At 39.2% G+C, this 18,415-nt stretch overlaps 1 protein-coding gene and 1 long non-coding RNA gene across 2 annotated transcripts in view; both read left to right on the forward strand.

Moving 5' to 3' along the window:
* The first annotated feature begins 217 nt into the window (after window positions 1–217).
* The window catches only part of EPM2A (EPM2A glucan phosphatase, laforin), a 34,843-nt gene continuing 16,645 nt past the window's right edge, over window positions 218–18,415 (forward strand). Inside the window, exons 1-2 of the mRNA XM_085055622.1 lie at window positions 218–603; window positions 11,828–12,002. Of these exons, the coding sequence (XP_084911748.1) occupies window positions 342–603; window positions 11,828–12,002 (437 nt within the window). The 5' untranslated portion in view covers window positions 218–341. The remainder of the gene's footprint in view (window positions 604–11,827; window positions 12,003–18,415) is intronic.
* LOC146439639 (uncharacterized) lies at window positions 805–2,831 on the forward strand. Its single transcript, XR_014850859.1, has 2 exons — window positions 805–963; window positions 1,055–2,831. It is a non-coding gene; the product is annotated as an uncharacterized LOC146439639 (long non-coding RNA).

Below are 18,415 nucleotides of genomic sequence, written 5' to 3' on the forward strand. Positions count from 1 at the left end.
GGGGCAGGGCGGTGTCCGGGGCAGGGGCAGTGTCCGGGGCAGGGGCAGTGTCCGGGGCAGAGCGGTGTCCGGGGCAGGGCGGTGTCCGTGGCAGGGCGGTGTCCGGGGCAGGGCGGTGTCCGGGGCAGGGGCGGTGTCCGGGGCAGGGCGGTGTCCGGGGCAGGGGCGGTGTCCGGGGCAGGGGCAGTGTCCGGGGCAGGGCGGTGTCCGGGGCAGGGGCGGTCTTAGGCCCCGGCGGAAGGGCGGGCCCGGGCAGCCCCCCAGCGGCGGCCGCGCTCCCTGCCCTTGCTGCGGCAGTAACAGAGCTCTTCGTTAAACCTCACTCTTTGTGCGGCAGTAAAATGCTGTTCCGCTTCGGCGTGGTGCTGCCCGCCCGGGTGACGGAGGGCGGCGCGGAGCTGCTGGTGGCCGGGTCGCGGCCGGAGCTGGGCGAGTGGGACCCGCGGCGCGCCGTGCCCATGAGGCGGGCGCGGCCGAGCGCCCCGCTGCCCGCCCAGGAGCCCGCGCTGTGGCTGGCCGAGGTGGCGCTGCCGGACGAGGACGCCGCCAGCCCCTTCTGGTACAAGTTCCTGCGGCGGGAGGGCGGCCACTTCCTCTGGGAAGGTAACGGAGGGGACCCCTCGCCGCCCCTCGCACCCAGGCGCTGCCCTGCCCCAAGGGCATATCCGCCGTGTCGGAGGGGCGGAGCGGCGCCGCGATCGCCTCTCCCGGAGGGATGGCTTTGGCTCCGCCTGGTTCTGCCGGGGCGGGAGGGTGTCCCGGGGCAGGGCCGAGCCTGAGCCGTGCTGCCCATGCTGCCCATGCTGCCCATGCTGCCCATGCTCCTGCGCAGGGCTGGCCGGAGCTGTGCTCGCCGGCAGAGCCGCCCTGGCTGGCGTGGCGTGCTGTGAGGTTTCGCTGGCAAAAATGGTTTTTAACCGTGTGATGGAGGCGAGTGAATGCAGAACGAAGCTGCCCTTCTAGGTTGGTAAAAGTTATTTGAAACGATTTCATTTCCCGCCCCCTTAGGCATCCATTGTCATGCTGTTTTGTTTTGTTTTCTTTCTTTCCCCAGAAGTAAAGAATTCAGGATCTCCTACTTGTGCACTGTGGTGTGGGTTGGTTTTTTATTTCGCTAAGGTGTTATGTCGTGATGGCATTTTCAGGCTGATAAATTTTACCATTGTGATTTCTTAAAGAAAAACCCAGGGAGAAGTTCAATTACAGCTTTTCCAGTCTTCTTGCTATTTCAGTAGTACTTCCACCGTGTTTCCCTCCTGCTGTGTGTTGTCAAATGTTGAATAACTCTCGTCAGTTTCCATGTGCTGTTCTAATCTATTTTAAGTATCTTAAATACAAGAGAACACTCAGACAATTGTCTGCTGAGTCAAATAAAGCTCTAAATACACCTCTTGTTATTGAGGAATGGATCTGACCTAGTGAAAGGAAGACAGATCACTAGGCAGTTTGTAAGGGTTTTTTTTAACTCGCGGCTTTCTAATCCATGTACCAAAATAACGCATTGTAGAGCAGTTGCTCTTCACCCGTTTTAAGAATACATACCACACTTCTAAACTGCCTTTCTGTCATGTAGACTAAAACATGCATGTTGTCATAACTGCTGCATTTGTTTGTTCTTTTTTATGCTAATAAAAGACTGTGTGTTAATGCTACATTCACATAAGCTTGCATCATGAAGGATTATGTACATCTTGCAATAGTAATTGTTTTATTTAACAGCTAAAACAAATAATATATTCTACCTGTTTTAACCATGTTTTTCTCTTCCAGAATTTCAGGAAAAGTGAATTTATGGAATAAAAATCTTTACGTCTATCCAAGGAAGCAGAATTGGGTCTATTCTGAAGGTGCCAAATTATACACATAATATGACAATGATACTGGTATATAAAGAGATCCTCACCATGCAGAATACAGAAATAATAGTAGAGTTAGAAATAATTAGAATTCTGTAGAAATAATAGAGAATAACTACAGAGAATCAGCAATTGTAAGGTTGATGGTTACTGTCTGGTTTGGAACTAGTAATAGCTCAAGTTATTGTGTGTTTCTGGGAGCACATTTATGAAATGTTGTCAGAGTAGCAAACATACTGTGTTTTGGCAGATTTGCAGTTTTATGATTAACGTGTGTGGCATTTTGTCATTATGAATGGTCAGGAGTTTGAGCTCACTGCTTAGCTGGAATAATAGAAAGCAATTTGGCATATCATCCAAATGCAGAGTTTTTTAATTGGTCGTTCATATCAATTTTTTCCTAAGTTGATATTTATAGGAAAGAACAAGTTTGCTTAACCCTTGGAATTTATTGTTCTTCATGTACAACATGAAGGGAGCCTAAGGATGTTTCCCTTCCCAATAATTGAGCGAACTTGCAGTTCTTTTTTGAACTAATTTGTTGTAATTTTTTGGGGGTTTTGTTTTTTTTTTTACTCTTGATCAATAAAAGTTTTGGCTATTATGTGTTTATTCTTATAAAAATCACAACTTGAAAAGACAGTTCCATTTTTTAAGAAATGAACCTTTTTTTGTGATAAAGAAATCCTGTGCATTGTCTCTTTTGTATCCTGTGTGTTTAGAATTAAAATGTGCTTTGGGAAACATTTAGCACTTGCAGAACATCTGCAGTTTTGAAGACGTGGTTAGGAGGGTTAGAGAAAAATGCAGAATGGTATTTGCTCTAAGTTTATGAGTTGGGGCATTCATCTGTAACCAGAAAAGCTCTAGTCCATTTATGGATATCAGATGTTTACATATATTGGATGTTGAAATCATGCTATATGCAAGAAAATTATTCCCATTTTTTATTAAAACATGTCTGTGAGAATTCCACTGTCAGTGCATTTTGTTTTTATAATAGTAAAATATGTATCATATCATATATTTTGAGTATAAATTGCAGCCATTCCAATGCAATGGGGAAACTGAAGGATAAAGTGAGAATAGTTATTTCGGTGGGCTGGAAAAGTCAAAGTCACAGGCCAGTGTTTTGTGGCTTTTGGTAGGAAGCTTTCAGGCAAGGCTTGACCTGCATGAGAATCACTGGGCTGTTGCTCGTGTCTGGAGGGAACAAGTTCACCTCTCTAGGAGGAGGAGGTGGGAGATAAGAGTCCCCTGTGCTCCTGAAGGATCAGATACATACCTCTGCTGTCCCAGGGAGATGTTGCTGGTCTGCACCCAGGGCCTGTCACTTAGAGCCACTGAGTATTTCTGGCTCAGATCACACAAGTGTGGGGTTTCTTCAGGGCTGGTACTTGATTACCCACCATGAAGGCCTGGTATCCAGGATGGTTTGTGATATGCTGTGGTATCTGTGGAATGAAGGTTGGTTATGTTGAGCTTTAGAATCTGGGAATAGGCTTAGAAAAAAAAATAAAAATCATGTATATACCTTCCCCCCCCCGCTGCATGTGTGTTTGTCTGTGTACTTTGTTTTTGATGTTGATTCTTCAAAACTGGACATAACATCTCTCAGGTTGGAAACTAAAAGTATTTTGTGCCTACTGTCAAAACTAAATAAATACAAGATGAAACTTATGCTTGAATTTTTGTGAGTTTATGATGGAACACTCATCTGTGCCTTTATCCCCTTACTTTCGTCTAAATAAACTGTAGATACTAATCAAGAAACATGCTCCATAAAAGGACAGAGAATTTACTAGAGGTAGGCCCCAAACTGTACTTCGAGATGGTGGAATACAATCTGCTGACTCTTTATGTTTTTGAGAAGGGGAAAAATAAATTACACAAAAACCGTAAGCTTGTATTGTAAAATATTGTAAAAAGAGTCATTATTGCATAGAGAAATTGTGGATGCCCCTTCCTTGAAGTGTTGAAGGCCAGGTTGGATGGGGCCCTGAGCATCCTGGTCTAGTGCCAAGTGTGCCTGCCTGGGGAAGGACAGGGGCAGCTTGGAAATGGATGATCTTTCAGGCCCCTTCTGACCCAAACCATTCTGTGATTCTGTGATTTTCATGTAGCTGTTAGTTTGATGTAGATGGAACTTGCTTGAAGCTTGACAGATGCAGTATCACCAACTAAAGCTTGAAAGCAAGGTCAGCCTACATTCTGGTAATTTGTTCACGTGAGGAGAGCCTTAATACTTTGAAGGAAGCCCCATCTCTAATTTTGGGGAGCAGGGAGGAGAGAAGAGGAGGTGTCTTGTTTGCACTTCGCTGCTGCTGCTGTTCTTGGTGGTTTCTTGGGGGCCTAAACCAAATAATACAATACAGTTCAATTTAGAAACAGTTATGTTATTCAGCCTGTGGTGTGTTGGCCTCCCAACATTTCCAGTCCATGCTCCTGTTTGTGTAAACCAAAAGATCAGTATATTTATGGAGTCATAAAAGTTTTCACATTATTGTAATATAATCAGGGAAAATATCAGAAATAAATTCTGATCATGGGTTTCAAGGGTTGAGCACCTGATTGGTTGAAAACATCAGTGACAGTTAAGAACACTAAAATTTCATTTTAAAAATGTGTTGAAACTTAAAGCAATCTGACTTCTTGGCCGCAGCTCTTGGAACAAAACAGGTGTAATTTCTTAGTTTAAAGGAGGAGATTCTTTTAAGGTGCTGTGAGAAGGTAAGGTCTAATTGCCATTAACAATGGAGAGATTGTAACAGAAAGAAAAATATTTAGGCCTAACCTAATATTCCTGGCCTTACCAGGAAATGCAAAGTAAAAATTGTTTTGAGGCCATTTTAAGAAGTACAGTTGGATACAATATTAATTTCTGTAACTGAGATACTTTTTCTTTTTTCTCTAAAGCTAATCTACACGTCCCCAAAATAGGAAGCTGTTTCATTATTAAAACCAAACTAACAAAACACAAAAAACCCTGCAAACCCTGAAGAGTTACATTTCTTCATAACTCTTTTAATGCAGATATTTCATGTGGTGCTGTTCCCACTGGGTGGTGCCATATTCCCTGTGTATAGCCATTAGCTGCCTAGTGTCTTGCAGTAACTTGCATGTTTCATTAGTATTTAGTGTAATCTGCTCTGCTTTTGAAGCTAATCCAGAGTTTTACTTATTTCCCAAATCCTAGTCTTGTTCTGAAGTAGGTGGTGACTAGAAATGAACATAAAGCACAGTTGGGTGTTGATAGTTGAATAATTGTGCATCATAGGCATTTTGTTCCTGCGAGGCTGTTGCTTTCTAGACAGTACTAGATACCTGAATACCTTTCAGATGTGAATAGATTTAATGAGTAAAAGTGGATGACTGAATTCTACCTCTTTAATAATACCTCTTTAAAGAATGGAAAGAAACTTTGGATACAAAGTGCAAAAGCTCCTAGTGTTTTGTTCTTCAACCACCTCAGGCATACAAATAGCATGTATTTGGGTGCGATTAAACGGTAGCAAGTTTCTCATTACTTTCTATCTGCTTATCAGCATTAACCAGCTTATCCTAAGCAGACAGCAGGACATCAATAAAACAATGTAGAGTTGCCTATGAAACTGCAAAATTAGAAGAGTAAAAATAAATACATATACTTCCATTCCTCTGGATTTGGCAGGTATGTATCTTTTGCTACCCACGAAGATAATCAGAGGTCAGTTCTGATTGCTGTGAGAATTCTGATTAAAGCATTTGTGGTTATAATGGCAAATCTACAATAAATGCATTGTTTATGCAAATCCTGTATTTACCATTTTACCCATCTGTCCCAAGTGATGGTAGCATACAATAGGGGCCAACAACTTATTTCCAATGGCAAGAAACACTGAGAAGTGCTAAGAAACTGGGATGGTACTTTGGTTAAGGTATTGCCATGGTTACTATTTCAATGTAGCTCGTTTCCAGCCTATTCTTCTGGTGTGGTAGAAAGTTGCAATCAGTATTGGATAGTACAGTGCTGTAGAAAGTGTCAAAGCAAATAAGGAGGATGGTATTTGATTACACATTTTGTTGGTATCAGCCATGATTCTCTAATCTGTATTGCCTTTAGTCTTATTTCTACCATGTGTTAGAGAAGAAACTCTTTTTTACGTGAGGTAAATTTCCTTTTAGTTGCTTTTCTCTGACTTCATCTCCATCATTAAACCAGGCATTTGGTTAAAATCTCTTAATATGGTAGAAGTTCCCACTGAGAAACACTTGTTCCTAAGCAGACCTAGAGAGAGAAATAAAACACGTTTTTTAAATTTGCCTTTGAAAATTCTGATTTTCTTATATCTGATTAAAAAAAAAAAAGAGAAAAAAAGCCTTAGTGATTGACAGCATGAAGTGTTGAGAAGGGCTTTCCTGTAAACCATTTAGTTCTAATTCTTACATAATTTCAAGATATAATTTCATAAAAAGAATTTTCTTAGGATATAAACTAAAAAGTCTCAAATTCAGCCTGGATTTTAATAGAATTAAAACTTGCTTCCATGGTTCTGTGTATCGGCTCTACCAAAAGAGAAGTTGAAACAGTCTGCTTTAAGTCTGGTAGAATATGAACAGGTGGTGTATGGTACAAATGGTGAGGATATCTTTTGGTCTTGCAAATGCAAGGGAGCATCTCTGAAAATCAAACCATGGAGGAGTTACTGAACTAGGTGTGCCAAATTAACATTTTTTTCTTATATTAATACTAGGTATTTGAGTAATACAATAAATTCATCTATCAGTTACAGAATCTAAGGGAAAGATGGTTTACTGACAGCAGAAAAGGTAGCATGAATAATCAAGGTATGCTTTTCTTAGGCATACAAATAAGGTTTTGTACATGGCATATAGAATTGGAGCTATTTGTCAGAGCTGCAAAAACAAAGGACAGCCACTCAGAGCCTTGCTGAGACTTGAGGAAGGTGGGACTCCAGAGCCTGTGGCAGACTCAAACTGCCAAAATACTTGACCTCGCTCAATTCCAATGAGAGGAATTCAGCCTCCCCTACCTTTGCTTTTTGACAATCAATAGCAATTCAGCCTCAGCAAGACTGAGACAGATCCTATATCAAAACATCAGAGATTTAATTTTGTTCACAAGCAGCAGGGAGACTTTTGTTACAGAATCTGGTGTGAAGGGCAAGTAAATTTGAATATTGTGAGTGTACTGAAGGAAGTTCAGTTAGAGTGATGTGTAATAAAAACACCATGCAATAACACATTCAGATAACTGAGAATTATGTCCAAAATAGGACTTGAGACTTTCTTCATTGTAATGTTGGTATAAAAGGTAAGGAAGCTAGCAAAAACTTAATCTTTTAAATACTTTGTTTTGGAGATTTTTTGTGTGTGTGTTTTCTTTACTTCCTGTTCTATTACTATTTTTAAAAAATCTTTTATTCCTCCTATCCTCCCTGTTTCTCTGCCCCCAGAGTGCTTATAATATTAAACTCTTCCAGGGGGGTAGCTAAGCATGAACTTAGGATACTCATTTACCTTGTTAAAGGACCTCATTTAATAATGCAAATGGAATTACTTAAAATACTTAGACATAGTTAAATTTTTGAATTGACAGTTCAAGTGTGCTGGTTCACGCAAAATTTATGACAAAGATTGTAGAAATTAGTCTTTGCTCTGATTTGTGAGCAGGTGATCTAAAAATTGCCTATCTGCCTGTGGTTTGGGTTAGTTTCCACTGAAGCTAATGTGTGTGTTTAAGGTTATCTAAGTAGCCCTGTGTTTTTTAAAGAGGTAGCAGTGAAGTGAGAAACACCCTCACCTTACTGGGGTTTGGAGGTTTGGAAGTTGCATACCTGTGGTTTAGAGTCTGGCTAAGGCAGGGATGAGATACCCAGCCCCTTTGTGGCTGCTGTTGTGCTCTGGAGTTCCTGCATACCTTCCCTTACACTACAGAGAACAGAAAAAATTAAAACTTTGAGCAAGGTGGGCAACCAGCTGGTAGCTGGGAGGAGAGCAGTGGCTGAGCATTGCCTTTGCTGCAAAGAGCTCTGCAGAGACAGAGGGAGAGACTATCTTATTTTTTTCATTTATTCATGTGGTTCATGTTCACCACTCTTAATGGTGATAAGAAATTTCATTGACCCAGATTTCGTTTATTAGATCAAACTGCAGTCATGCAGATTTTGAAAGAGCCCTGTGAGGCTTGAACTGTAAGTGGGGCTACTTGCTTTGCTTTGCTCTCCAGCAATTCCCTGCATCCGTGGATTCTGCTGCAAAACCATCTGCAATAGAGAGCAACAAGTGGGTTTCAAAAGCAATGAAAAACTTCATAATTTAATGCCTAGAATCTTACTTTAATCTTTCAGAGAAGCATTTTTGCTGTGAACAATCAAAATGGATTTTGAATAAAAATATATGGACCTTATTAAAGGAAAAAAATGCTTTCCTAGAAGTTAAACTAGGACCTAATAAACTTAAATATATTCTAATAACTCTTCCAAAATTTTTTTCTTCTTTAATTAGGAAAGCTAACACGATCAATTAACAGGAAGATTGGTACTATTCAAATATATGACTTATGTCTTTAAATGGTTGAATTTCACATTTTTTCAGATGATTGTTTATTTGCTTCCCAACGATAAATAATTAAACCTATGTTTTGCCACTCGGAACATGGAGAAAAACAAGATGAAGAAAAATACCCATGTAGTAACAGGTTTAGCTGTAAAACCATATGTTTGGTGTCATGTCCTTTCTCAAAGGACATTTGGTCTTGTCATCCTCTTTTCCAAAGATGAGCAATTGAATGGAAAACATTTGATGTTCTTGGCCTTACTATTGTCTCTAGGAACATTTGAAATACTATAAAAAATTGCATTGGAGTTTTATGGCATCCAAAATATTATGGATTTCCTGTGATAAATTGTGCTAGCAGAAGCAGGATGTGAACTGACACAACAGTTTTTTTCTTTTTTTGAAACTTGTTTGTTAAGTGCATCTTGTGAAGCAAAATCTGTGGAGAAGCACTTGCATATTCATGTGGATATTACCTGGGCAGCGAAACCTGATCTTTTTTGGTAATTGCAGATTTTCATAACACCCTTAAGAAGTGTAGTGAATTCAGCTTTCTGAACACAGTCCACTTTGATCGTACTGTTCCCTACATTAGTATTTCTTGAAGATGGTAGCATAGTAGCACTCTCCTTCCTGTATGAAACTATATTGCATGTGAATATGTATATGTTGAAAATATGGTGACATACATTCTGTTGCACAGATGTCTTATTTCAGTAGGAAAGTTGTTTAATTCGTAGATTAGTATATAACATAAGGAGTAGTATAGAGCTAGGCAATTCTCATGAAATATGATATGAATGCAAGCTGTTGCTGTTTACCTGATTATTAAAGGGAAATCAGAAACATACCTTCTGAGATTCATGTTTGACTGTAGGCTGCGGGAAGGTTGAGTGGTGCAGAAAAATCAACAGCAGTAAATGTTGATTACAGAAATAATTTCAGAATGAAATTTGACCAAACCTGTTTGAGGGAACAAATAACCCAAATATCTCATGGCAACTTACTTTTGGCACCTATTTCCATATGTGGTTGTAGGCTCTTTAAGGGAATTACTGATGGTGAAGGTGGTAAGGTTACAAGGCAAGGAGGCTGCGGCTGTTTAAGAAGGCAGAGAGAAGGAAGAAGGACTTAAATAGGGAAGGAAGGCAAAAAAGAGCCAAGAAAAAGCTGGCAGATGGCAGAAGTGCATGCACCACAAGCAGCAGCAGCAGTTGGAAACGGGACAGTAGAAAGCACACAGTGTGTACCCACGTGCAAGAAAACACAGCCCTGGGCGTAGCAAAGAAGCCAGAGATCCTGAGAACGTGGTTCAAAAGTGCCAGGGTGCAGTGAGGGCTGGCAACTGCCTGGGGGCTGCAGGGACATCCCATGGGACTGGCAGCCACGGGCACAGGGGTAACCCCAGCCCTGAGCATCAGGCATCTCCCTGGGGATGGGCTGAGGCTGGGACAGGGCATGGGCCTGTGGTGGTCAGGATCATATGGCAGGACATGGCCACAGTGCTGTGCATTGCTACAGACAGATGTTAGACAATGAAATGGGGAAGGCAAGATGTGGTTGTGGTTGTATTTTGCTGAATACAGGAAGTCAATTCAATGTCATAAACATCTATAGATCTTGTTACACTGTTGTGTTAGTTGATGTCTGATGTTGTCTTCTCATATTGTTTAAAAGTGGTAAGAATATGCAAACAATTAGAAATGTGAGATAAAAATATAGTGGAAAGATACTCTTTATATATATAAATATATATGTAGCTTCTGAAACGAAGAACTGATCTTGCTTACTGTATTTATAATCAGAGTAAACTGTGTGATGCATAATTGTTCAGCAATGTGAAAGAGAATATAGTTTTCTTCCTAGTATTTTATTTTTCATTTTGGTAAATAATAATATTTCACAATTATGATAAAATGGGCTGCATGTCACCTGGAAATAAGGAGATGGTTTGAGCTTTCGTATTAAATGTTATTCTTACTCTCTAATCATTGCATTAATACATCTCCCAAAATGCTTTTGCTCTAATAAATTTCCCTAGCTGTGGTGCTTGAAAACTGGTCATGCATTTATGTGCAATGTGAAATTGAAGATATTCCTTCAGGCATAATTTTGCTCAGAAATGTTTTAACATCATTAATAATGTATAAGTGTAACAGGCTTAAGCAAGCCATAGATTAGGTCACTTCTGATCTACACAATAATTATTCCTACATGGCAATTAGTATTACAATAAGTATGTAAAAATGGTGGTAGAGGGGAGAATATACATGTACTGTATTTTTGGAGGCTAGATAGCCTTTTGATTGATGACATGACCCAGTTCAATTCAAGTTGCTTACTCTGGCATGGTATTAAAAACTGGATTTCTGTCTAAAGCTCACACTATTGCTATAAGAGAAGAAGAAGAGGTAATGAATATTAGTGGAAAACCACAAGAAAAAGAATCTTGCTTTAAACTAGGCTGTTTATGGTAATTGTGCTCGTTGACCATTGCAGTTGTGGCCATCTCTCTGTGGGTCACTTTGGAAAACTTCTACTGTGCATGAACAGACTCTCTAAGTGAGACATGGGTATCTGAAGACAGCACAGTGAGTGTTTATTTGTCAGCAAACGTAAAAGACAGGTAGGGATTAATGAGCTCCTAGGCTAGATATCCATATGTGTCTGGTCTGCAACCAGAGTCTGACGAGTCTTTGCTGGCCAGGCAGCTGGGAATGAGGCAGAAGAGTGTCACCCTTCTTTGCTCCTTTTAACAAGTCTTAATTACTTCTAGATTGCTGTCTGCCACCTTCCTTGGGATTTGGTTCCTTTCCACATTGATGCTTTTCCTCTTGAATCCTTAAACCATTAGCTAACCCTGTGTCACCCATCCTACATTTTTTTGTGGTTTTGCTTTTCTGATCATGCATGGCTGTCCTCTGAACTTTCTCTGTAGTCTTTCCCATATCTTGGCAACTTCCTTACAAGTCAGCCTGAATCAAGGTGAGGTTGCCGTGGTATGTCTGAGCCACAGCAAAATTGACCCCATAGAGGGAGGTCACAGAGCAAGAGCATTGAGGTCACATATTATGAGACATCAAATAAGGAACGTAAATGAAGTTCATTATTCCTTATGTTTTGGGTGATTTAGGAGTCTTTAATGTTGTGGTGGTTTTAAAATAAATAAATAAATCAAAATATATATTTTTAAAATAATTTGCAAAAATTTATTTTAATGCTTAACATTTGTTTCTGGCAGTGCTTCTGTTGCCACTATTTCAATTGTTAATAATGTGTTAGAAGAAATGCAGTTTGAAGAGGCAGGAGAAACACCACTCCTGGTCTTGAATGCTCAGTTCAACTCTCCCAGCAATTTTTTTTTTAAGATCCTCTAGATACACAGCCTGCAATTGTCCTTTCTTCTGTTCTAGGTAGTGGGCCCCATCATGATCGAACTTGTGTTTACAACCAGAGCAACATAGTAGATGGAGTTTACTGCCTCCCAATAGCACACTGGATTGAAGTCTCTGGACATACTGATGAGATGAAACATACAACTGATTTCTATTTTAATATTGCAGGACATCAAGCTATCCATTACTCCAGGTAAAAGAAATGTGCAGAGCTTCACTGGTGTCAAATGTTCAAACAGAAAATCTGAAGTGGCATGTCAGAAATCTGCATTTGAAGTAGTGTATGTTTGTATGTATGTAACAGTAAACTTTAACAACAATTCAGCACTTCTTTGCAATTAAATGTTGGTGTATCAGATCCTAAGTTCAAGGATACCTGTGCCCTGTAGGGGTGTGTTATGTTGCATCATATCTGAAAAGTTTTGTGGTAATTTATGGATAGTAATTTTCAAGTGCTTACACCTGTAAAATTGCATGTATGTTATGTGTTTGGTTTGGGATGGTTTTACTGAAGAATGTCTCCTGGGAAACGAAAAGAATATAATCCAGCAGCAGAGCTTAAGGCTGACATGTTGTCGCTCATCTGCAGAAGTAGCTGCAATTAGTGACAGCTGCTGTAGATGACTTCTGCTTCTGGGCATGTATTTAACAAAATACTAAATCTTAGACAAGCCTTAAAATGTTTGTACTTCCATAGAGTTTACTTGAGTCTACTGTCCCACCAGTGAAGCATCCTGGCTTCAATTAGGAGACAGTAAAGGTCAAGGAGGGCACCCACATTTTAGGGCTTCAGGCTTTATTCCGAGCAGCAGCCTGAGCACTGGAGGTTAACAAAGTGGCGCTGAGGAGTTTGTGACCCTTTGTAGCTTTTTCACTACGTGGCAGCAAGTTTGTGGATTGATAATAGCTGTGTGAATGCTGGTAGTCCTGATATGCCACATGCATTACAGAGCAGTTAGTAATCCCAAAGGGATATGTATTTTTTAAAAAAAATCAAACCACCTTGTACTTTCATTAGGCCTTAGCATTGCTTTGTGTGTGAATTTCTCCAGACCACTGTATCAGCTGCACCAACCTCACCATCATGGCTCTTTGTGCTCTCTATCTCCACCCTCTCACAGGGTGGGAAGGAGACTCACAGGGTAGGAAGGATAATTGTCTTTTCCTTATTAGACTTGCAGTGTGTGAGGGAAAGATTTCTTTCTCCTGGTATCTTTTGGAATAGCACGGATTCACAAACATTGTCAGGCATATGTAGGTATTTGTGTGACTTGATACCTTTTCCCTGGGACCTCCAAGTTATGTATTATGCCTGATAGACTGTAGTGTTATGTGCATCTTAAGTATCTGTTTCCAACATCCTATCAGAGTAAAGATCTTGTTTATTCCAAAGCACAGACTTGTCAATCCCAAATAATCTTTGCTTGGCAGACAAATTTTTTGAGAAAGAGGAACAGCTGTCAGAAAGGGAATATCTAAGTACCGAAGTCTAACTTATCTTCCTTACCAGAGGCAGCAGTGATCCATTTAATGCTGCCTTATCTGCATAACTGTGTGTTTCAAAGATTAGGTAAAAAGCTGCAGATTCTGCTAGAGAATATTTGAAGAAAATTTTCTGAGCTGTTTAGTCTTGCAGATGAGGATCTTCTCATTCGTTCCCTTCTCACACATACGTACCTTCATTGAAAGGCAACCTTATACGTACATCTTGGTAATCCTTATCTCATTTCTTTGAGCTATATTAAGTAAGCATACTCTGTAACAGTCCTGTCACATAATTACTTCTAATACTTTGAAGATATGCAGCCTTAAATGTTTTTCTAATTATTAACAGTTGGGGGCAGATTCACCATTCTGCTGGCTATAATAAAGCAGCCCAAAAATACTAGTAGCTAATACTAGTAGCTAATTTGGATTTTTTTTCTTTTTTTTTTTTTTTTTTTTGGCAGAGCAGCTGAAGTGAGCTGATGAAAATACCTTTATTTTGCAATGGATTTATTGATTCAGAGGAGTACTTTGAAGATTATTCTAATTAAATTTTTTTAAACTACCTATATAACCCCCATCCTCCCCCAAAGCAACAAAAAAACCAAACAGAAGCAAAAAGCCAATCCGTCTGCCTGTACAGTTAAATCTCAGAGTATGATCAGATCATGGTTTTCTGGCTAAGAGGACTTTTTTCTATGGTGTAGTGAAGGCAGCAGTACTGTGGGAAGCATTATAACCACAGAGTCCTGTCACCAGTTGAAGGATCTTAACAGAGTGGTGGAGGCTGGAAAGAAGTGATTTATCAATGAAAACTTTTGATGTGAACCTCTCCTTTGTGTTGCTCCACCTAATAGGATTGCCATGTGTGAATTAATGGGAGATGAAGGTTTTCCTCTGTCAAAGGGGCTTCCCACATGAGCTCTGGGACTGATTTTACTTGTCCTCTGTGGATTCACAACAATTAGAAACAGTTGCTGTGAGGTTTGCTGCCATCTTGCTTCTTCATAAAATATAAACTCCTGCTTTGAATGGGCTGCAGCAGGATGAGAAGAGCCTGCTTCTGGCTGGGGCCAAAAACAATTTTGTATTATGCTGAGGCTGATGACAATGCTCTGAGGAATCAGATTTTTCTTCTTTGGTATAGAGGTATCACTCATAAGTTAGTGAACTTTCCTTTAACCTTGTATTTATAAAACTCATTTTGTGTTGGTCATTCTGGTAGGAGAGTATATAATGTTGTTTTTAAGCACAGCGAGATTTGAGCTAATTTCTTGCAAATGTGAAAAGGATCTTTCCCGTAGCTAGAGTCATGACTGATATGAGTGATGACTCTGTGGAATTAATATTCACTTGGTTTGAACATGTAATGACACCGATAACCAAAATCTGATTCAGAAAAAAGTAACAATCAGTTTCTCTTCTGTGTTAGATATTACTGCAATAAGATGCCTTCAAATTGCAGGAGAGTTCACTTAGGATGCAGTAATTTTCCAAAGTAAATTAGAGTTATTGTAATCTTTTCTGGGAGAAGATGACTTCAGAAAATTTGTGAATTTGGACCATATTATCTCTGTTTCAGTTCCATCTGTGAAAGGAGGAACACCCTAATTTTTAAATGTAGTATACCTTATTATTTGTACAGAAACATCTGCATTTCTCAGAAGTAAGGCATTGCATAAGAGCAAGAGAGGGAGTGACACCTAAAATTACAAAATCCTTAAATAATATGTTGAAGACAATGATGCTTGATGGCAGAATTAGGTGCTATGGAAATTAGGATCTCTGATAGGAAAAGCCATCTAGTTAATTTCCTGTTTTCAGACTAATTTTAGGTGTGAGCTTTGTGTGAGTCATATTTCTCAAATCTGACAAAGAAAAATAATGTGTACATGCTTTGCATGTAAAATGCGGATAAACTGGAATCTGTAAGTGAATTCCTCAGAAAACAATGATAGTTAATCTGTAAGTGAGGCATTGTATGGCTGCTAAATATTTTGGAGGAAAATACACAATCAACAATCCATAATCAGGGGAGTCACTACATGAGAGTAAACAATTTTTTGAGGTACAGGTTTCTTTAGTAGCTTTTTCTCATTATATATATATATATATATATTTAAGGCCATCAAATACTAATATTTCGTGTTTATGGAGTGATGGGGAAGTTGACAAATGTGTTGCTATCATCAGTGTTTATGCCCCTAATTTTTTTCCCTAAGACAAAATAAAGCTAACAATAAAAGAAAATTGACTCTCATGCTTGGAAATACTATTTTTGTTTCTCAGTGGTTGCAAATGAAACACAATTTATGATGCAGTATCTACAAATGCTTTGTGGCTTGTTGGTAAGACAGTTTCCTTCCACATTCCGTAGTAATGTAGGTTATAACCTAAGTTGTTAAGTGGGAATGATCAGGAGAGTCACATAAAATGTGTGTTCCTGCTTTGTAATAAATGTTAATGAAGATAGGTGAGTGAATGAAGAATGATCCAGTGCAAAATGGAGATGCTTCTTGTTTTCCTTTTGGAGGCACTAGAGCAGTATTTTGCTGATGGAGCACAGAATTTCTTCATGTGGGAAAGCATTTACTTGATATGCATCTTTAATTGGGGTGGAAAAGAAGAACCTGATTGAGTATATTTGGTTCAGTATGAAATCAGAATTATCTTTGAAAAAATACAAGAGAGAGCGCTTTTATTTTTTTTACTCTTTGATTTCTCTTCTTACTGTTTGTAATTCATTCACAAAATAAAATATTTTTCTGTATTAAATATAATTCTGAACTAATTTTTTATTACTGAATTATAAGAAAGGCTTTAAAGAGTAAGCTCTAAGAAAAACCCCCTAGAGTGCAGTGACCTATGCTACTGTAAAAGGAAGCTGCACTGATATTTTATGACTACATTATGAATTAAGAGAAGAGGTGATGATGTCTACAGAGATTGCCATAATTAACATTAAAAGCTGAGAGCTAGCTGTCCCCTGTGCCTAAAGAACGCTTGTGATTTTAGAGAAAAGAATAAGAAATAATGAGCTCCGGAACAAAATCGTTGATTGTATTCTAGTAAAATAGTCCTGATCAAAAAGACTTAACATCAATAAGATGTCAGCCTTTGATTTCAGTACTTGGGGCTCTAACTGTAAAGTTATCTGTCCATTTTATTCATTAAGTAATGAAAATGTTCTAAGGCACAGTTTGTGATATGTTTATCCCATAAACTAGGACATCTGAGTACTCCTTTGAATACTGTTTTATTGTACTGAGCTGTAGTCTGAAACTAATCTAAATTAGAGCCATTGTTTATTTACCAATGGGAATCACCTTTTATAGAATGGCTTAAAGGTTAATTCTATTTTTTTTCCCTTGTATATCTTCATTTTTTTCTGCATTACCCCCAACTGGAGCTGTGAAATACTTTTCCTAGCCTCTGTTGTGAAGAAGATGGGTTTCAAATCAGTGTAAGAAGTGACGTTTAAGCAATTTTCCATTTGAGTTCTTGAAAATTAAGAGGGAGTGTGAGGAAACAGGAGCAAGAGTGAGAAAACAAATGAGGCTAGAATTCTATCAGTTTTTAGTCCTTATTTGTTTTCATTTATTTAATTTGGGTGATCTCTGTGTTGGGTAACAAATGCATTTTTCTTCCACATTTGTCATCCATCCAAACAAAAAGTTTCTCCTTTTATGAACTCCCCAAACTGTGCCCTGCATGACAATGGCTAAAAACTGCAAAACTGCTTCTATTTGTCCAAGTTTTGTGATTTTGCATGGGCAGGAGGGCACCTGGCTGGGATAGCCCAAGCCAGGCTCTTGATGAGTTAGCTACAATCTCAGTCTTGAGAACTGTGAACTCAAGTGTCGATGAACTACAGTGTGGATGAACTACATGGCAGAAACTCACTGCTCAAAGAGACTGGCTATTGATGGGAAGACGAGGCCTTTATTCAGTTGGCCAGTAATGGGCAATATATACTTAAATCCACTGTTGCTCTTTAAAATGGATCTTTTCATAGGTGTGCCTCAGCACAAAATTATTCCCTTACTTCCTAAGAAAAACTTACAATTCTGTGTCATTCTGGGAGAAAAAAACAGAAGGAAGATTGGGAACCCTCCATGGAAAAACCTGGAGGAGTAAACGTAGTTCTGTTTTTCGCTGTGGGATATAACAGAAAAATGTTGATAGTCCAATAAATATGAATTTTATGTGGGGTATCACTGTTAGGGAGCAGGAACTATTGTTGCTTCTAATTTCTCTGTGTGTTTTACTGTGTCTCCCTGCCATTTGTCCGTATTTCTTCTGGAGATTTTCAGCCCTTTTTCCTGCCTCTTTACTCTTTAGTATTCAGGCTGTCAGCGAGGGAGTAAAGTTCTGTCTCCATTGGAAAGCAATTTGCTGGTGTTGCTGGCTGTGAATGAAATTGACTGAGATTGTGAAATCCTGGGCAATTTAGCTCACAGCTGGGATGACAAGGAAGGGGCAGCATTACTCTCTCACTGAAGATGATGTTCCAGTTGTCTTGCAGATATTTATTTACTCTTAGCTTTTGCATGCATTTATTAGGCACTGGGTAATTGCTGGCACTTCTTAATACAGTTTATCTAAAGATAGCAGAACCCTTTTTCAAAAGCAGAGATTGTGTATACTCATCCTTATTGCTATTTAACTTACCAGGAGGGAGTGAATTCAGATCTCTTCTTGTTGTTGGAAAAACTTCCCTAACACAACTCGATAATTTACACCTGTTGAACCTGTTGAACCAGGGATGTGTGTTTGCAGTGTAAACCCACTCTCTTTCCCCTTCCCATGATTTTTTTGGAGGCATGACTCCTAGGGCATGTTGGCCCAGCCAGCCTGAGGCTGACTCTTACAGAAAAAAAGTCTCAGAACAAGAGGGGTTTTAGCCCCTAAATGTGCAAGGTGATGCCATCAGATGTTTTATTACCACCAGCTGGTTTGGTGTTTATTTACTTGCTCAGTGTATATTATATTTCTGAAAGAGGTGGCCTGAAAGTAAAAAAAATCTGAAATAAACAACTGCATAGTTATTTCAAATGAAATAGGAAAAGTGTTAAAGATACTTAATATAAAACATAGCAAGCTGAAGCTGTTAAGTTATGA

This window comes from Lichenostomus cassidix, chromosome 3, assembly GCF_008360975.1.
Source record: "Lichenostomus cassidix isolate B80296 chromosome 3, HeHo_3.0, whole genome shotgun sequence".
Taxonomy (NCBI): Eukaryota; Metazoa; Chordata; class Aves; order Passeriformes; family Meliphagidae; genus Lichenostomus; species Lichenostomus cassidix.